The 21,388-nt window shown below is 34.3% G+C and overlaps 2 protein-coding genes across 2 annotated transcripts; both read right to left on the reverse strand.

Moving 5' to 3' along the window:
- Nucleotides 1-13,953: 13,953 nt before the first annotated feature.
- On the reverse strand, nucleotides 13,954-16,450 carry LOC141704184 (cytochrome P450 93A2-like). Its single transcript, XM_074507486.1, has 2 exons — nucleotides 14,738-16,450; nucleotides 13,954-14,612 (listed from the first exon to the last, which is right to left on the reverse strand). Exons 1-2 carry the CDS (start codon nucleotides 15,656-15,658, stop codon nucleotides 13,956-13,958), a joined length of 1,578 nt encoding a protein of 525 aa, XP_074363587.1. The 5' UTR covers nucleotides 15,659-16,450; the 3' UTR covers nucleotides 13,954-13,955.
- Nucleotides 16,451-17,143: 693 nt separating this feature from the next.
- LOC141704182 (cytochrome P450 93A3-like) lies at nucleotides 17,144-19,070 on the reverse strand. The gene is made up of 2 exons (XM_074507485.1): nucleotides 18,095-19,070; nucleotides 17,144-17,893 (listed from the first exon to the last, which is right to left on the reverse strand). Exons 1-2 carry the CDS (start codon nucleotides 19,007-19,009, stop codon nucleotides 17,231-17,233), a joined length of 1,578 nt encoding a protein of 525 aa, XP_074363586.1. The 5' UTR covers nucleotides 19,010-19,070; the 3' UTR covers nucleotides 17,144-17,230.
- Between the last annotated feature and the right edge of the window lie 2,318 nt (nucleotides 19,071-21,388).

Raw genomic sequence — 21,388 nt, forward strand, 5'->3', positions numbered from 1 at the left:
ATCATTTAATCATTTTATTTACGTTTTAATTCAAGAAAGTATAAAAGCCCAATTGAACTCTTATTCTCACTTTACGCTTTCTTGCAATTCTTATTCTCTTTCTCTCTAAATTCTCAACTTTTTCTCTGCAACCTCTACTCACAACAATGGCACCAGTAGTCAATATTATGTCTCAAACAGGATTTGTTCATGAAAAGAATAATTTCATAGCTTTGGTTGAAAAGAATGAAGCCCATTCTGATTATCACAAGATGATGGACTTCATCAAAAACTGCAAACTAAGCTATGCAATGCTGGAAGCCCCAACCATCTACTGTGAGGTGATTGAGGAGATTTGGACAACTGCAGAGTTCAACTCCACAGATATGACTATTGCCTTCTCTCTCAAAGGTAAGGACTATTGCATTAATTGTGATGATATACAATCTTGCTTTAAGTTGCCTGAGAATAATGCCATGACACCACACACTGATAAAGATGTCTCTGCTATGCTAGATTCCATAGACTATGCTTTTGATTCTGCTAGTTTAGGTAGTATTAGAAGGAAAGGCCTTAGGAAAGAATGGAGTTTTCTTGGAGATGCCTTTATTAAGGTTTTCTCTGGGAAGATTAGCAATTTTGATGTTATCACTTCATCTCTTGTTAATATGCTCTATATGCTAGTTTCTGATAGGTATTTTAATTTTAGCAACTGTGTTATGCTAGAATTAGGTTCCAGATTAGGTAACAAAGCTAATAGACCACATAACATCTACTATGCTAGATTCTTTATGTTATTGGCTAACCATGTTGCTGAAGGTTTGGTTATATCCAATGAGAATAATAAACTCAAATGCTGGGCACAAGAGAAAAGGGTCCTTGCAGACCTTTTGAGAATGAACCTCAACAGCCAGGTGCCATTGGTATACTTGCCAATCATGAATGCACCACAGGTAAGTGAGGTAAATACTTCTATAACTCCTACTATTTCCAACCCCAATGTTTCTTTGCCTTCTAGTGTGGCTATGGAACCTGTGTCTTTGTCCAAACAGGCTCCTACCAAAGCCACCAAATCTAAAGTTTCCAAAGTCAAGTCAAAGAAACCTACCTCTGTTGTTTCTCAAAAGACAACAGTTGTAACAACTACCATAAACCCTGAAGGGAGTGAACAGGGTGTGAGTGGTGAGGGGAGGGGTGAACATCAGAAAGCCCCCCAGGATAAGGTGGGAGAGGTGAGTGGTACCCAAACCAGCCAAGCCACAGTCTCTCAAAAGACTGTGGTGGTTCAAAAGGAGTCCAACACATCCCTAGTTGCATCCTCCCAAAAGGTTGTAACTATTGAAAATAGTCCCCAACCAGGGACACAGAACAAAAGAGGGAGGGACACTGAAGCCACACATTCACCATTAAATCCTTTTCAAGGAAGAAGAAGGCCAAGACCCTAGTTACCACACAAGGGACACAGACAGCACATATACATCCACCTGTATCTGTGCCTTCTCAAATTCAACTTGATGTGATTCCAGCAAATGTGGAATCACAGCCCCATTCTCTCAATATAGAAACACACCATTCATCAAACTCTCCAACACCCTCTCTGGATGTGGATATGATATTCACATCAATTCCTGATTCTCCCTCATTAAAACTCAGGGAGAAGCCCCACTCAAAACCTGGTGATCATCATCTTTTAGATGATGTGTTGGATCATCAGCCAATTCTTTCAGATGTAGTTGCAGAATCTGTGTCACCACACTTAAAATCAATCCACACAGATTCAACAATTATGTCACTTTCTATATCTACATCTTTTTCCTTCTTCAACGGATATCTCTCATCCGTTGACAAGTGGTTGTTCTTCAACGGATAAGCTTAACAGCAGTTATCCGTTGATACCATCAGTTTCCACTTCAACGGATATTCCCTATCCGTTGATGGTCTTTACACACTTAACAGAAACAATTCCAACTGTAGAGGACATAGCAACTGTACAATCACTTTTAGGTTTGAGGGAAGGGAGTGATCTTTTGAGTGAGAGGCTGGGTTGCTCCCAGGCAAAAGGAGAGGTTGAGAGTCACCATATGCATGCTATTTCTTCCAGCATGGCAAAAGTGAGTGAGAGGAGTGCCACCTTAGAAGGTGAGGGTGGGGGTGTGAGGGTGTGTGTGAGCCAGGGGGAGCCCCTAATGCAAGAACAGAGAGAAATTGAGAGAAAGGCAGGTACATAAGCTATAAGGGTGGATCCAGCCATTGCTAGTGAGTTAATGAAAGTGGATGATGCATAAAAGGAAAGACAATTTCAGCAACATTACAAAGCTGTCATTGATAACATTTCCTTGGATGCTGACACTTTTACTCACCCTGTTTCAGCCTATCAATTATTGGCCGCACAGGGCAATGTGGAGGCAGAACAGACACTACACATTGTACACACTTCAGAATCTCTTCTCAGAGACAAAGCTGCTGTCAACAGGCTGCCTTCTCAAGCTGGTGAGCCATCTGAAGAATTTGGAGTAAATTCTAATGATGATGACTCTAATTCTTTGAATGAGAGCATGAACTTAGGGGGAGTAGCAGGCCCAAGTTATGTTCCTGATCTTCCTGCATGGGCATGGGCAAAACCATCAACACCAGGAGAGTTTGGTGTCACTTTGGTCAGACAAGTCATGACAATTCAGAAAGCCCTTCAGGAGACTCAAGATGCTGGTACCAAGGCAATTCTTCAAGCTCATCTGGAATCTCTGCATCTCTTGCAGTTGCAGCATTACCAGCAAAATCTAAGTGTGGATGAGCTCAAGCAGGACATTGCTGATCTGAAATCCTACAATGCTGAGAAATTGGATTCAGTTATACCCTATGGTACTATGCAAGATTTGTTGGGGAGACTGAGGAAAGCATCTGATGCTGACAAGAGGCTGGCCAGATTGGAAGATAGGGTTCAAATCATTGAAGACTCTATGGTCACCATTCTTCAGAATCAACAAACTCAAACAAATCTACTCATGCAGCTGGCAAAAGCACAAGGCTTGACCCCTACCGTTGATGATAACAAAAAGGGGGAGAATAAAGGGGAAGGGGAAGGAGAGCCATCTACAACAGTTCAGATTTCTCAAGTGCTAGTTCCTGTCATCACAACTTCTCCAACTATTCAAGTCAAAGGAAAGCTAGATGGAATTGATCTAATCCAGATAGCAGCAGCTGAATTGTAAGTCAAAGAGCAGAGGAAGAAGATTGATGAAAAGATGCAACTAATATTTGGTTCTACAACTTCTAAATCACAATCTGTGAAGCATAGCACAAAAGTGGAATCAATTATTATGGAACTCAAGCCAGTATGGAGGCATAAGGATGGAGAAACTTCTTCCAAAGATCTGCAACCTATGGTTCTCAAGCCCAACAACAGATCCAATAAGGACTCTACAAAGAATCCTCTAAAAGAGGTGGATTTTCCTCTTCCAAAAGCTGATGAGGACAAGCTTTTAGGTAGAAGTATTGCATATCTCAAAGAGACCATGGATGAGGTTGTAAGGAGAAACATGGTTATTATCTTCAGAGAGGGAAAGAGCATATGTGTGATGCAAGGACATCCCAAATTCTCAATAGCCAAGAGGGAAGAAACCAAAAGGTTGAAGGAAGAAGCCAAACAGCTAAAGGCTAACAAAAGAGCACAAGCAAAGCATGAAAAACAGCTAAAGTCAAGTCAGGATGAAGAACAGAAAGAAATTGAAGACAAAGGTGAAGATGAAGCTATGGGGGACATGGTTGGTATTGAGATGGAGGAAAGAAGTAAGGAAGAATGGCAGAAAGGGAAAAGAAAGAAGGTCAATGCAAAGAGAAAGAAGGTAGATAAGACTGAAGAAACCCAATCAATATCCAAACCACTACCCTCTATTCCTGAACCCATTATACCTGACCTCTTCATGAACATTCATGGTGAAACAATCATTTCCAAGGAGGAACCAATTGATTGGGACACCATCAAATTGCCCACCTTCCTAACCTCTTCTCCACCATCAAAGAAGCAGAAAAAAAGAATCAAATCAACACCCTCTAAAGCCTCAATCAAATTCACACATAAGCCTAAGCCTAAACCTTAAACCTCTAAAGATGATTATGTTCACATCTGTGACATAAAAGAATTTTCAGACATTGAACTCTATCTGGATGAGCTGGAGGAAGTAAGGGGAATAGCTGCCTACAGACAGCTACCAGAAAGACTAGTGTTCAAATACAAAGGAGCTGGGGAAAGAACATGGCCTCTTCACAGAATTCTGAATGAAGGCTACTCTACCTTGATCAGAGTCTACTCAGCCATACAAAGGGATTCTGGCTTTACCAGGACTGCCAAGACTGAGATTCTCAACAAGATTGCCAACATAAGGAAAACTTGGAGGGAGCCCAATGCTTTGCCTAGAACTTTACTCATTCAAGAAAGAGGAATTACAATTCACAAATCACCTCATTGGTTGATGGAGTTCAGAGACAACAAAGGAGTTAGAAGATTTTTCAGAATTGAAGATCAGCTAAAGATTGCCAGTAATGAAACTCTTAAGGATGTGCAATCTAAGTTAGATATCAATGAAGAAGATGAAGCTGAATTCTACAGACAACTTCAACTTCAAATAGAGGAGAATGACAGGAGGCTAGGAAAGAAAACCAGGGATCAAAGGAAAAGAAAGTAATGTGCTCAGGCTAAAGGAGCACCCTTGTAAACAATGTAATTCTTCAATTCCATCTCAGCATATACATTTTTGTAGCACTTTTGAATTTCTGCTTTATTACAGTTTATATATTTGTTAAGTATTTTGTTATCATCAAGCTAAACCCAAATTTATGCCTACAGTTCTAGTAGACATAAATAGGGGGAGATTGTTAGGAATATGTGTATTAGTTTGATGATAAGTTAAGCAAAACACTTAAGTAGAAATCTAGTGTTTGTAGCCTCAACGGATAAGACCATCTTGGCTATCCGTTGAAGGAGTAGCTGTACTTAGCAATAAGTTTAGTATTGTAGCACATTTCACTCTCTGGTTTCAAGCTGTAATTCTTAGATGTTGTTAGGAAATAATCAGTCATGTTGACTACTATGGATGTACAAATAGGAGGGCTAATTGTAAATATTTCATGCCTTGTAATTTTGTATAAGTGAAGAAGTGTCAACGGATATTGAAGACCTTCAACGGATAAGAAACAAAGCTTCAACGGATGTCTCTAATGCTTCAACGGATAATATTCATCAACGGATAAGTGCTTCAACGGATAAAGACTTCAACTGATAATGCATCAACGGATAAAGCTTCAACGGATAAAGCCTCAACGGATAAGGCATCAACGGATGAAAGTTTCAACGGATGCTTAGTTCATTAGCAGTTGATAGTGACAATTCACAAGCTGACAGAGGCACATGGGTTGACAGAGACATACTAGAATGTGGAAGCCTCTAGGAGAAATCAAGAAAATGCAGCATTTCCATTCTGATGCAAACAAGGAAGTATTCAAAGATTTACAGATTATCCTAGATTGCATTGGATAGAGAAACGAAGAAGAAACATGTGAAGAATCTTTTCAATTGTATTTTACAGTTTGTCTTCACTTGTAAACTTGGTGATATATAAACCAAGTAGCAGCTAGTAATTAGATATGAATTTTCCTGAGCTGTTTAGAAATATCAAAAGAGAAAATCATCTAGTTTGTACTAGGAAACAGCTGTGATTTAATTCTTTGAATCACAGATTTTCTGAAATAACACATCTCTGGTGGAACAACAAATCCACCAGAAAAGTTTTTAAGTTCTTTGTGCTCATTACATTTGTGTTTGAATATATATCTGTTTGCATCAGCTTCAAGCAATTCACACACATTTGATCACTCAAACACTTAGCCTTAGAAACTGCTCAAAACTTGAAAAAGTTTTGAGATTTACATTCAACCCCCCTTCTGTAAATCTCATTGTTAGTCCACTGGGAATAACAATAAATGATTACATAAGTCAATGCCTTCATTATCAATTAATTATTGTTGAATTAGTTTTTCACCACACATGATAATTATTTTTCTCTATATGTGATTTCATCTTCTTAGTTAAAAACATTATAGCCTTATAAAGTAACTTCACTTTTAAAATAAAACAACCTAGAATCAATTAAGGTTACAAATGTCTCTTTTCTATTAGATGGTGTGTTTTTATTTTAGAGAGAGAGGTGAGGTGGAACAAACAAGTCATTATATTGTTGAATAGCCTACAGAGGATGTTGAGAACAAAAGTAGCTAAAAGTATGAAAATGTGTTTTAAATATATGTAGAGCATTACTTTATGAAGTTTCTTTGACTTGTGTTATGTAAAGTTCTGTTAAGTAGCTAATTACTTGTGTTCTGTTAAAGTTCAATTTTTGGTTATATTATTTAAATTTAGAGTTCAATTTTATTTCTCTCTACACTCTTTGTTTCATTTGCTGAATCTGCTCTATACTTGAGCATGTTTGGTTTACACTATTTTGTGTATTTAAGTGTCTATAATCTCTTGTTATTCAATATTCTTGTGCTTCTGATTGTTACGATAATTTAATCTTAGCTGATTTAAAATTACAGGTGCAGGTGCAGAGGATGTGATTGAAGCGACTTCAAAGTTCTCGGCAAGAAAGAACAAGAAAAATAAATTCACATAAATGCCTACTTGAAAAGAAGCAGGTTTGCCTCCAGAATAATATTGGGTCAAACCTGTTCCTCTAGGGAAGATGTCAACGGATTAGTTTTCTATATTTTATTGTAATTTGTAGGTGATATACTGTAGGTTTATTATGTACACTTGTACAAATAAATGAGGAAGATTTAGTTTGTAACTGATGTTGTATAAAGTTAATGTAACTTGTTGACATTTGGAATTTAATTTAATTGTACGGAAGAATTTTAAGTGGTAGTGTAGTTGTTGTTATGATTTAAATTATCATTTTCAAATTTTTATTGTATTTGATGAATTTTAATTTTTTTAAGGAATATTAGAAATTTAAAAATGGCAAAAAATATTTTAATCAATTTTTTATTTAAAAAAGTTGTGAATCATGTATAGTGATTTTAAAATAGCTATGGAAGTGATGTCATTTTTATATCTAAGCACTTAAATAGCGTTTGTAGAAGTGTAATCTTAGTAGTATATGCACTTACATAACACTTACTTGCATAGTACTTATAGAAGCATTATCCAAGTAATGTACTTGGAGAGCGGAAAGAAAAGCACTAGGCAAGTTGAAATTAACTTGCATAGCACTGGCTATGTAAGCTAAAAAAACGCTATGCAAGTTGAAATTTGTAGTAGTGCATTTTAACAGTCATTATTGGTTTGACCGGTACTTTTTACTAGTGTTTAGTCTTATACCGATGTTTCGGTTTTTTAAAAAATGTTAATGAATGATTCAAACTTACAGATGTCAATATCTATATATTTCAGTGATATGATAAAAACTTTAGAAATAAATAAATATATTTATTTTGTTATTTTAACAATCAACTAGTAGGTTAACCGGTACTTCTTACTAGTGATAGTCCAATGTCGATGTTTTCATTTTTTAAAAAATATTTATGAATGATCAAACCTTACAAATGTCAATATCTATATATTTTATTGATATAATAAAAAAAATTAAAAAAATAAATATATTTGGTTTGTTATTTTAACAGTCAACTAGTAGTTTGACCAGTACTTCTTAGTAGTGTTTAGTCTCATACCGATGTTTCAATTTTTTACAAAATATTTATGAATGAATCAACCTTACGGATGTCAAGATCTATATATTTTAGTGATATGATAAAAAATTTATAATAAAAAAATATATTTGGTTTGCTATTTTAACAGTGAACTAGTAGTTTGACTACTACTTCCTACTAGTGTTTAGTCTCATGCTAATGTTTCGATTTTTAAAAAAATGTTTATGAATGATCCAACCTTATAGATGTCAATATCTATATATTTCAGTGATATGATGATTTTTTTAGAAAAGAATAAATGTATCTAGCTTGCTATTTTAACATTCAACTGTAGTTTGACCGGTACTTCTTACTAGTGTTTAGTCCCGTACCGATATTTCGATTTTTGAAAAAGGTTTATGAATGATCCGGTCTTATGGATATCAAAATCTATATATTTTAGTGCTATGATAAAAATTTGAGAAAAAAATAAATGTATTTTAATTATCAAATCTTAACTATTTTAACAAATAAAGTATAATTAAACATATATACTATTAATGTGAGTTGGCACCTCTCATATCGTTTCAACCTATTTTTATAATTTTCTCAAATTTTGATATGATGACTTAAAAAGTATAACATTAATTATTGACTGAAAATAATATAATTTATGATATTAGATAAGAAGTACAAAAAAGAAAAAAATGAAATAATATTTTATTTGTAAAATATATTTTTATTATGAAATCATTGCAAATGAAGTTAAAAAGTTCTAACTTTCTGCGTATATGGTAACTTCGAAGTAATATCAACATCCGTACGGTTGGATCATTAAAATGAAATTTATAAAAAAATATGTTGTCTCATACTGATGTTTTGATTTTTAAAAAAATGTTTATGAATGATCCAATCTTATAGATGTTAATATCTATATATTTCAGTGATATGATAATATTTTTAGAAAAGAATAAATGTATTTGGCTTGCTATTTTAACATTCAACTAGTAGTTTGACCGGTACTTCTTACTAGTATTTAGTCTCATACCGATATTTCTATTTTTAAAAAAGGTTTATGAATGATCCGACCTTACGGATATCAAAATCTATATATTTTAGTGTTATGATAAAAAATTTAGAAAAAAATAAATGTATTTTAATTATCAGATATCAACTATTTTAATAAATAAAGTATAATTAAAGATATATACTATTAATGTGAGTTGGCACCTCTCATGTCGTTTCAACCTATTTTTATAATTTTCTCAAATTTTGATATGATGACTTAAAAAGTATAACATTAATTATTGACTGAAAATAATATAATTTATGATATTAGATAAGAATTACAAAAAAAGAAAAAAATGAAATAATTTTTTATTTGTAAAATATATTTTTATTATGAAATCATTGCAAATGGAGTTAAAAAGTTCTAATTTTCTGCATATATGGTAACTTCGAAGTAATATCGACATCCGTACGGTTGAATCATTGAAATGAAATTTATAAAAAATATGTTGTCTAACCCTAATATAACCCCTAAATTCGATTATATTTAAAAAAATGATTAATAGTTGGTAGAAATTGTAACTAGTTGGTAGGAAACGTAACTAGTCATTTCCTAATACTTATTGGTAGAAAAAGGTTATGTGGAATATAAGACAATCACAAACCAACACATTAGTCTATTAGTGCTGAATAGACAAGCTCATTTCCTACGGTATAAAAGTGGTAGGAAATGAGTTCTATAAGACCCATTTCCTACCAACATCGGTAGGAAATGAGATGCAAAAAACCTACTGCAGTAGTGCGGTAGGAAATACTTTACTTAAAACGACATCGTTTTATAAGTGACAAACTTGCTGAAAAAATGATATGGAAAAGCGGATCCACCTTTAACCATTTCGTACCACCAGCGGTAGAAAATGACTTGCATTTCTAACCCAATACGAAATAGGTTGGAAAAGACCTTTCAACTTAAAAATAAGTAAAAAATAGTTTATATAAAATATGCCGGTAGAAAATATTCGATAAAAAAAACCTGTTTTTATAGTAGGGAGTTCTCTTTCCTCCTGCAACCCATTTCGAGTGAGAAGGAGAGCTATAACTAACTTAAGATCCTGACACCTGTTCTAACTCTACAAAGAAAATTAGTATCTCGATATTTTAAAACTGACAGTGCTCTAAATTGACAAGCAGGCCATTTCGACTACTCATTTCAATAATTCTTAGCTACTGATTTAGAGAAATTAAATCTTTCTTCTTCTTTAATTTTATTTGTATGCATCTCAAGGTAGACTATTCTCATTGTGATTATGCAGATTATTTCTAAATTTGTTGCAATTATAAGGGCATTATTAAGATTTGAAATGATTCTCAGCAAGCCTAGTTAATTTAATAATTTGGACGCCTAAAGAAATTAAATTGCTATAATTGCTTTTACAATGTCAAAAATGTCGATTCTTCTTGATATAAATTTGGTAAATAGCTCTATCATAATAATTCAAGAAGAAAAACTGAAGAAGAAAAAGAATATCTGTGGGTCCCATTCTTTTTCAACATGTCTTTGGCATCATGTTTAACCTAGACAGACTGAAAATGTTTGTGTTCCTTTACATTTCTTCCCCCAGTGTGCACTTCTGCTATTTGTTTTCTTCACTGTCTACTCCAGATTGTTGTTTATTCTCTTATAAAACCTATTTTTTTAAAAAAAAATTGGTAAGATGTCTCACACATTGGATAAGACTAAAAATTTATGGGACCTAATGTCATTGCACCTATTTATTTAAACTATTTTGTATACTGAGAATCAGTATTAACAATTAAGGTTTAATATCTCGGGAAAATATAGTGAATCAACACCTCTAACTTACGTAAAAAGAGAGAGGAAGATACCCGTGAATCAAGAGGTCGTTGATATAAAAATATTAGAACAAATATTGTGTCGAAAATGTCACCGATATAAAAATATGGCACAGAGTGTATCAACATCATGGTCCTGATCACCGGAGAGAATTGAGTTATCTCTCAAATGATTGAAGTTTGTGGAGCACTAAAGAACATAGACATGTGCCCAAAAAACACCAATGTGGAGGGACTAAAAGCCGCAGAAACACACCACAATGTAGGGTAGTACCAAGGAAATGGAGGAGAAAAGAAGACAAGACATTACTACTACAAAATGCTTAAGGAAGATAAGCCAAACATTAAATCACAACTAGCTAGCCAACCATACACCAATAATACACTCACATGGGATGTATCATATACATAGACAGATCATATCAATTCAGGGTTTGACCTACTATTTTTTATTGTTATATATTTTATTATTAAAAAAAGTTATTTAGAGTATTTCCATAATATGGGATGGAATAGATTAGAATTTAAATGTTTATCACCTGAAATTCCTAGATGTAAGTGAATAAGATGGGATCATGACAAATAATTTTTATGGAAATGAGCAGGCACACATTAAGTGTGTTACTATGACAACCCTTTTTTTTAAAAAAAAAATGACAACCCTTTTCATGATTAGTAGAGCTGTGTGTGCTTATCAGTTATAAAAAAAAGCAAAATATTGATTTTTTACAGGTATGTTTAATATTTTTATCATGGTCTTTAGAAACTAAATACTCTAAATAAAAATATATGTGCACCAGTATTTAAATTTTGTATTTGAAGAAGGTGACTATATTAGAGAATATGAATTTAAGATTGGGTTTGAGTTACTATCAAGGAGGGTTTTTGAGAGGGTTGTGGAATATGATGATGACAAACAAAAGGAGAGACTAAACATGAAGTAGAGGCAGACATGGAACTGAATAGAAGCCTTTTGGATGAAAGGAAAGAAAGATGCAATCTCTATTTTTGTGAAAGGAATAAAAAAGTAACCCTAATTTTGTAAAAAAAATCAAATTCTTTAGTGTGTTGCTATCGTTGTGAAATGTCCAAGGTTGTTTGATTTGATTGCTCCGGGGACCAATTTGTGATTTACAATGAATGTTCAAATAACATGCCTTCCATATCTTATATCGGTGGCGTCAACTCAGATTCCTAGTCCTTTTTTCACTAACAGATAACAATTCAATGAAACTCGCCCAAAAAATATCACAATGGAAAAAGTAATAGAGACAAAAGCTTGGGTGTCTACCATGGTGATTTTAAGGTTGAACGACAATTTTACCCTATTTTTATATAAAATTAATAAAAAAAAATAAGTTCATTTTATTGGTCAATATTTAGCAAAATCTAATTATTCATTATATATAAAATATCCGATAAGCAATTATCAGTGAACTATCTTATATATAAATTGAGATATCTAGCTGATAGTGGAATATTAAATAGGCTAAAATTGACCATTTTTTCATAATGATTATTTTGATTAATTTCTTTAAAAATTGATTATTATAGTCATTTTTTCTCATTTTCATTAGCTCGGTAAAAAAAATTAATACTATTTTAGGATGTTTTAATTTCGAACTTGCCTAAATAAATTTGATGTATTTTGTTCTCACTGAAATTTTTAGCATACAATTTTAGAGAATGTGCTAAAAAAATTCCAAGTAAACTCATATACACCAAGTGGTCATGACCTCCTGCAGAGAAGATCTCACCTAAATTTTTTAGTTATGTGTATGTTGTTTAACTGAAAATGAAGATTTTTTTTTTAGAATTTTTAATATAAATGTACAAGATTTACAATTCCATGACTGGACTTGCTATTAAAATCTGTACATAATTAACATGGGAACGAACCAAATTAATATATGGGCCAGAAGCATGAGTTACTAGGGAACTTTCATCTTTAACTTTAAGCTATATAACAAATTTCGAAGGATGTTCAATGATTTTATGTTTTGAGAGCCCGGCCCAATTTTGAGAAGACTAATATAGTACAGATGTATACATATTTCAGGCCCTGAGTGAAACTATAGAATTGTGCTTTTCATATTGGAGTATGCGAGCTGCAAGGTACTTCAATATATTTTGAAAATTTTGGATACTGACTTTGGACTAAAATTCAAAGGTCCAGATAGCCGCGGATCAGTTTTAAAATTAAGGAGGTCGTAGGATTTTTAAATAATCGGTATTGTAACTTGTTGACTCCAATACGGCCAAACTCATTTTTAGTCTCTCTAATTCTTCATCTTCTTGGAGCATTGAGTGCAGATAATTTGAGATTCTTTCCCAAGATTCAATCAAAAAAATTATTCTTATCTGAAAAAATGCATTACTTATTATTTTTATCCTAATAATTATATTTTTGCCCAGATTTAAAATCTATTACCATACAAAATAAATATTAAGGGGGGTCATTTTAAAGACATACATCGTATATGAATATGTATTAAAATCAAGATTTTTTTAAAGGGGTTTAGCTGACCCCTTTAGCAGGATCCATGACTGTCTGAGTCTTGACAAACCTTGAAACGGCAGAATAACTCCTAAAATCCGAGAAACCAAAAAGTGACGGTACATAAATAATAGATGGGAAAAAAACTAGCTCAACCTTCCCAATCTTTACCTTGGTCAACACAGAAGAGATATTTTTAAACTTGCAAGAAATGCATGTCATGAATTCAGTATGTATCAAAGCTAGTAACCCGCAGGGACGGAACGGGAACAGGAACGTAATTGGGATGAGTTTGACAAGTCTTTAACGGAGTCCGATCACCGATATATCAACACTCAATGTTCGGTGTTCAAGAGTAGAACTTGGATTTTAAAATTTTTAAATATGAGTACTAGTTTTATTTTCACTAAGATTGAGTGAGTAGGACAAGTTTTAGTAAATAAACCTGAAAAAAATGTGAATTAGCAATGAGTTTTAGATATAATTAGGATGTAAAGTAAGCATATATATAATTAATAATTTTATTTTTTGAAATTGTCTGGGCTCAGGCAAGCCCTAGGCTAGTTACGTCCCTGGTAACTAGGTTGCTTAATATTGTTACACTGTAATCTCGTATCCCTTTGTTTCGATCCTTGTAACATCAACAAGTCAAAATACTTGACATTACCATTAATGTCAGTACCATGTTGATAGCTTTATAGTAGCTTAACATAATTGCATTTCCATTTCATATATTTTTCATTGTCTTCAATTTGTGGTGTAATCAGCTCGGTGACCAACAGTTTGATTCTTATTACTCTATCAGCACGTCTTCTTTAACGCCCAAATTACACTATCTTACAAGTCTACATAAATCACTCTTATGACTCAGCTACACTAACACAGAAACGCCAGAATCCAACCTAAACTTGATGAATGAGTAGAGGTTAACCAGTCCCTACAAACACGGAAATGGATTGAGCCTAGCAACCAGAATACATACCAAAGGATGAGCCCTGGGAAGTGTCAACCCTGGAGCCTCTTCCATGTCCACAGTAACATTACTATTATCCCCTTCACTTCCTACTTTCAACTCAAAGCATTGTATAATTGCAGCAAGGCTTGTTTGCACAAGATGCAATGCTAGTGAACTCCCTGGACATCCTCTTTGCCCACTTCCAAATGGCAAGAAATGAAAATGCCGTCCTTTGACATCCAACTGTTTTTTTCCACTAGCCTCATCTTCACTACTTAACAGAAACCTTTCTGGTTTATATTCAAGTGGACTTTCCCAGTAGTTTGGGTCTCGGCCAAGAGCCCAGTTATTAACAAATAGTCCAGTTTTTGCTGGTATTTGGTAATTTGCAATGGTGCAATCTTTGCTTGATTGTCTGAATAATAGTGGAGCTACAGGGTGAAGTCTCACAGTTTCCCTGAAAATAGCTTGTATGTAGGGGAGATTTTCGATATCGGATTCTTCTACTACTCTGTGCTTTCCAACAATAGTATCTATTTCCTGGACAGCTTTTTGCAATATGTCTGGATGGTTGATTAGTTCTGCTACTGCCCATTCTGTTAAGATGGCAGTTGTGTCTGTTCCAGCTGAAAAAACATCCTGCAATATGTCCACTAACAAAGTTTTGAATTCAAATCTGAATAGATATTAATAACTAATTTATGCAAATCTTGCAAGATGATTCTTATGGATAACTAGAGGCTATAGCAGAGATTATGAATTACCAGTATGAAAGCCTTGATGTTCTCTATGCTCAATGTAATCTCCATGCTCTCATCTTCTGAAATATCAAGTAAGATATCAAGCAAATCTTTCTCCGACCATGCGCCATCACCATGCACTTTCCTCAGCTTCCTTATGTCTCTGTGCTCCTGTATAATCCTGTCCATCATTATGTCATACCTTCCACGAACACCGACAAGCTTTCTTTTTATTCCCTGCAAATCCCATTTCTTGCAAAACCATATGTAGTCACTTAAATTAAATATTCCTATAACGTTCGACACCTCTTTAATCATTGCCTTGACTTTCCCAGCTTCATCCTCATTCTCTGAACACCTTTCCCTCATAATCATTCTCGAAAGTACATTGCTGTTAAGCCTCATAAGCTCTGCTCCAATATCAACCTTCACTCCAGTTCTGGCTTTACTGAGCATTACGTTCACCATACTACAAATCTCTTGGCGTCTAACAGGTTGAAAAAGATCTAGACTTCGACCACCAAGAAGCTCAGACATGCATAGTTTCTTTACAAATTTCCAGTATGGTCCATACGGAGCAAAAGTAAAATCTTGTGAGCCATATCCTAGATAATCTGTAGCAGTATTTTGCGGCCTGTCTGACCAAGTTGTTTCATGTGTTTTGAGAAATTTTCTAGCTATTTCAGGAGACGAGGCGATTACACAAGGATTAGAGCCAGCGTAGACATGGATTAAAGGACCATGTCGGACTGAGAGCTTGTGAAAAGCCTGATGTGGTATGGGACCAAGAAGGTGAAGATGACCGATGATTGGAAGCTTAAGAGGGCCGGGAGGAAGCTTCGAGGAGGTTCGAATTCTGAGTACAGCTAGTAGTAATATAGCAGAGATGACAGCAAACACGAGAATAACTATGTAATCTTGATAATCAGCCATGGTAAATGGCATTAAGAAGTGGTGATGGTAATAATTCCATATAATGATGCAATTTATATGCACCAAACCGAATCTTGGGCCTCTTGGCTATGTTTGTTTAATCTTAATGTTGCTCGCAAGCTGCTGCTCCATATTGGGATCCCTGCTCGCAAGCTGCTGCTACTAATTGGAAATGTGATGCTTCGCCATTTATTTAAAAGTTGTGTCTTGTTTAAAGTATTCTGTTTGTCAGAACATCTTTGTCTATAATGCTTAAATGGCCAATACTTCTATTTCTTATTATCATGTCATATTTCTTAGCTGACGGTCAGTCTAATGCTTTTCTAAGTTAACAGAGAAACCAAGGAACTTCATAGACGGCAGAATACCTTTGGTCATAAAATTTTACAGAAGAATCAAAGATTCTTATTCGACCGAGTTGCAGCTAGCAAAGTGTTAGTGTTGATTACAAGACACAACTGAGAATGTTACCTTCATTTTGTTGTCTGCAATGATTTATAATGTTCATATCAAGGTGCATATAAGATCCGTCTAAGCCGGTCCGTGGTTGCTTGAAAAAATTAATATAGGAATCCCAAAAATCTCAATTTCGTGGCAGTCTGATGATGGTCTTTTTTAAAGATTACATTTGCCATATTCTCACTCTTGGCGTCTAGGGCCTCTGTTTGGAGAGGGCAAGCCAAGACGCTTCATGTGTTTTATTATCTCTTTAACCGTTTCAGGAGAGGAGGCAACAACACTAATATTAGAGCCAAGGAAGGTAAGGATTGAAGTTTTTATACGAGATGAAGAGCTGTGAAGAGCCTGATGTGGCATAGAAGCAAGGTGGAGGTGACCAATGCATGGAGCCTAAAAGTTCTAGGTGGAAGGCTAGAGGTGGTCCGACTTAAAATGGCTTGGAGCCAAGTAGTATATATTGGTAAGAATGAGCCTATATGAAGAAAAAGCTACATAGATTGAAAATCAGCCATGATAATAAAATGAAGAGGTGATTTGGTGATGCAGTTTATTTATGCTAAATGGGATCTCTCTCACAAAAGTAAGTATGTGTCAACTATTCAGATACATATTAAACTGATACTGATGATTAGGAGTTGGATTATAATCTGTAATTGTGTCTGTATTGTTTGTGAACTGCAGTTTTTCCGCCACAAATGAACCAGCCAACAAATAACATTTACCAAATCATACAGTGTCCAAGTTTTTAACTTGGTTGCTAAATATATAACACTTCCTTTCTTTCGTTTTTGATTGTCTTAATTTTGTCATGATGAGATTAGTACTTGGTTTGATATGCTTATTAACCTATGACTACATTGTTAACGGGGGCATATGTATAATTTATTTCTCTTTCAAAAAACCTTTTTGTACAAATACCTTGTACAGAATGGAAACATTGTCCTCTGCACTATGAAAGGTATGTGCTTTGATAACTTGGCAAGTCCACACTTCTGTTGAGTGTTGAAAACCTCGGAATGATAGTAAGTTGAATTCAGATTAGGTTATTGAATTGAACCTTTATGTACTTATTAGGTCATCTTAAATCTGCTATATTCGGCCTTTTCTGTTATGTGCGGAGTATAATTAACTACTAGTTGATGGAAATGGATTGAGCCTATCAACCGGGACACACACCAAAGGATGAGCCCTAGTTAGAGTCAACCCTGCACTCTCTTCCATGTCCAGAACCCTATTACCATTTTCCCTTTCATCTCCTATTTTCCACTCAAAGCATTGTATCATTGCAGCGAGGGTTGTTTGAACAACAAGCAGTCCTAATGAAACCCCAGGACATCCTCTTCGTCCGCTTCCAAATGGCAACAACTGAAAATGCTGTCCTCTAATATCCAATTGTATCTTTCCGCTCCCCCGATCTTCTGTACTCATAATAAATCTTTCTGGTTTAAATTCAAGTGCATTGTCCCAGTAATTTGGGTCTCGGCCAAGTGCCCAAACATTAACAAAAAGTCTAGTCTTTGCTGGTATGCGGTAACTTGCAATAGTGCAATCTTCACTTGCTTCTCTGATGAATAGTGGACCAGTAGGATGAAGTCTTAAAGTTTCCTTTACAATGGCTTGAAGGTATGGAAGACGCACAATATCAGATTCTTCTACTAATCTGTTGTTTCCAACAACAGAATATATCTCTTGTACTGCTTTTTCCATAATTTTTGGATGGTTGATCAGCTCTGCAAGTGCCCATTCTGTTGTTATAGCAGATGTGTCTGTTCCAGCTGCAAATATATCCTGCAATTTATCCCAAGGAATAATTATGGACAAGCTGTAATCTCTCTCAAACATTTAAACTTTTTTGCATATTTGAAACTCATTCTCCAGGTCAAACTAGGTAGTTACATCATATTAACAAGTTATAGGATTTTGTTGATTAAATTATACAAATATAGCTTTGTGAATAATGTGTAGTAGTGAGGCGAGATACTCGGTTACCAGTATAAAAGCCTTGATGTTCTCTATGCTCAATCTAATTTCCAAGCTCGCATCTTCTGAAATGTCAAGTAAGATGTCAAGCAAGTCCTTATCCGCATCCCCATCATCACCATTTTCTATCTTCCTCCTCCTCCTCCTCGTGTCTCTGTGCTCCTCTATAATCCTCTCCATAAGTATGTCATATCTTCCACGAATTTTCACTAGCTTCTTTTTCATTCCCTGAAAATCCAAATTCTTGCAGAACCATATATGGTCAGATAGATTAAACTTTCCTAAAGCATCACTTACATCTTTAATCAACTTCTTAACTTCCCTAGCTTCATTCTCATCATCTGAACACCTCACCCTCATAATCATTCTTGAAATAACATTGTTGGTCAGCCTCATAAGCTCACATCCAATGTCAACCGCCTCTCCAGTTTTGGCCTTTTGCAACAATATATTCACAATGCTTTTAATCTCGCAATGTCTTACAGGTTGAAGGAGATTCAGCGTTCGACCACCAAGGAGCTCAGACATGCATACTTTTTTCATAAACTTCCAGTATGGTCCATAAGGAGCAAAAGTAAAGTCTTGTGAACCATATGTTAAGTAATCTGAGGCCTCTGTTTGTGGACGACCTGACCAAGATGCTTCATGTGTTTTAAGAAACTCTTTAGCCATTTCCGGAGATGATGCAACAACACAAGGATTAGAGCCAAGAAAGATATGCATTAGAGGTCCATACTTGATGGAGAGCTTGTGAAGAGCCTGATGTGGTATAGGAGCAAGAAGGTGGAGATGACCTATAATTGGAAGCCTGAGAGGGCTAGGGGGAAGGTTAGAGGTAATTCGACTTTTGAACATGGCTCGAAGTATAAGGGTAGAAATGAGCCAGATGAAGAAAACAAGTATATAACCTTGTAAGCTAACCATGCTAAAGTTGAGCAATACGAAAATAGAGGTGATCGTGTTGATTAAATGGTTAGCACTTTATATATACAAAACAAATCTTGGTTGTATCATTTTAATTTCAAAGGTTTGAAGTGATCATTCAGAATAATATTGATGATAAAGATCGGATTTTGAAGTGATCATGTGTTCTGTCTGTAGCTGCGGTTCAAGCTCAGAATGTGACAAGTTTTTAAGTTGGTTGCTTAACATAACAACACTATAATATTTTAATCTCTTTTTGTCCAAACTTTGTCTTGGTATATACCTCATGTGCTCAATATTTTCATTGTTGTTATGATCAGTATCTTTGTTTCTTTCACAGTTTTATCACCTATTATTAGAATATCTAGCTTTTGATTTAATTGTTGCTTTCAAAAAATTATACTAGTACTTGGTTATTTTAACCAGTTCTGCTGAAATTCAGAATCATTTCGAGGCAGATTCAGAAATATTATGTGTTTGCCTGTGAAGTTTGATATTCACTAGGAATAAATCATCTATTTGTTTAGATAACAAGGGCATCTCCCCTGAAAATTTCTGTACTTCCATATTTGCAATTTATATTAAGTGCTTAAATCTCAAAATAGTCACTAAACACAAACTCATATATCAAAAATATTATTGTAGTTATGGGGGACTCATTTGCATCACTATAGTTGCAAATAATGACATAACCGTTAGTCAACCGACGTTGACTCAACGGAAAATGTGTTGAAATTGACAGAAATAACAGCTGCACTAACTTGCAACAGCGTGGCAGGTTTATGGTGTCTAACAAACCATTTATAAGATAATTTTTAAGTTTCTAAAATCTTATCAAGTTTTACTAATTTTAAATTCAAAATTTCTATTTTAAAGGATGTAGAATTTAGTCTATTATGTTTTAAAATCATTAAAAAGTTTAATATTTTTCTCAAATATATTTTAGTTGCCAAATTTTACTAAACAAAATTATGATTAAAATAATAAACATTTTCAATATTTAAAAAGTTCAGATTTATATAAAATTGATCCGTATGTTTTTTTTCAAATCTTTGCCGTAATTGTAAATTTTAAGATCCCATTATTTCTTTAAATTTTATAAGAAAAATATTTTATACTTGGAAAGATGCAGGCAGGAAAATAAATATTTTATTTCAAGTTGATTTTTAATTATAAAATATCAATCCATAATAAGTAAATTGATATTTTAAAAAGCAGTACATAAGATTTAAAATTATAATTTAAAGATATTGTAAAAGAGAAAATCAATGCATCTAATTATGTTTTTCATTTAAAAATGAAAATTAAAAAGTAAAATCAAGATCATGTATTAAGTCCCTGTAAATACTGTATATAGATACATAGATCAGACATACACGAATATCAAGAGAGCCACGACTCGCCGGGATCTGGAAATCAACCATTATATACACAAAGAATCTCACATATCTTTAAACATATACACGACGTTTTGGAAGATTCATACCCATCAACAATCTCAGAAGTACTTTCCTTTCATTTATAATCATAAACTTACCGAAAGAAATGAATCTTTATCATCTTCTTCTGAATATTCAAGGCTTAAATTGAGGTTGGCTATTTTTTAATTACAAGGAGAATTATTAGTTTGATTTCGGAACTGTGCTTTTGATTTAAGGATTTAAAGACTTATATGTATTTCTTTTTCTTTTGTTATAAACGTAGTCCTGCATATTTGGAAGCCACATAGGTTCTTATCTGTTGCCATGTCATGTCATATGTATTTCCATTAAGTTTGTAACATTTTCTGTCAAGTCAACGATCTTGACTAACGGAGATGTCATTACTCTCGACTAGAATAGTGCATACGAGTCCCCGATAAGTAGAGTGATCTTTTTGATATATGATCCTGAGTTTAGTGACTACTTTGAGATTTAAGCCTTATATTAAGCCATGAAAACTCAAATGATAAAATGAAAAAAAAAATATAATGTCAAACAAACTTGCCTGGGACGATAAATAAGTCTAGGTAGTTACTAGGTACTTCGCACACTACCAGCATACGGTCACCATGGAAAGATTAACACTTTACAAACCTACAACCATGAACAAATACATTACTACGGCTACCATGAAGCCATTAAATCTATAGTCTTTAACAGCCTTCTAAGATTTTCTACAAAAGCTTCAAGTTTTTGTAGGCTTGAAATACAGTTTATCTCCAGCTACTGTTAAAAGCATCACATTTGACCAAACTGCAGAACCCGGACAATGGACATATTCTATTACACTACCAAAGGGCAAATAAGAGACATTTGGACCTTCTAAAATTCAGAATGGTAACAAAACACTATCAACAAAGTAGTACCAACAGCAACAAGTAAAACCAATCAGTTATAG

The sequence above is a fragment of the Apium graveolens genome, unplaced genomic scaffold, assembly GCF_009905375.1.
Source record: "Apium graveolens cultivar Ventura unplaced genomic scaffold, ASM990537v1 ctg7526, whole genome shotgun sequence".
Taxonomy (NCBI): Eukaryota; Viridiplantae; Streptophyta; class Magnoliopsida; order Apiales; family Apiaceae; genus Apium; species Apium graveolens.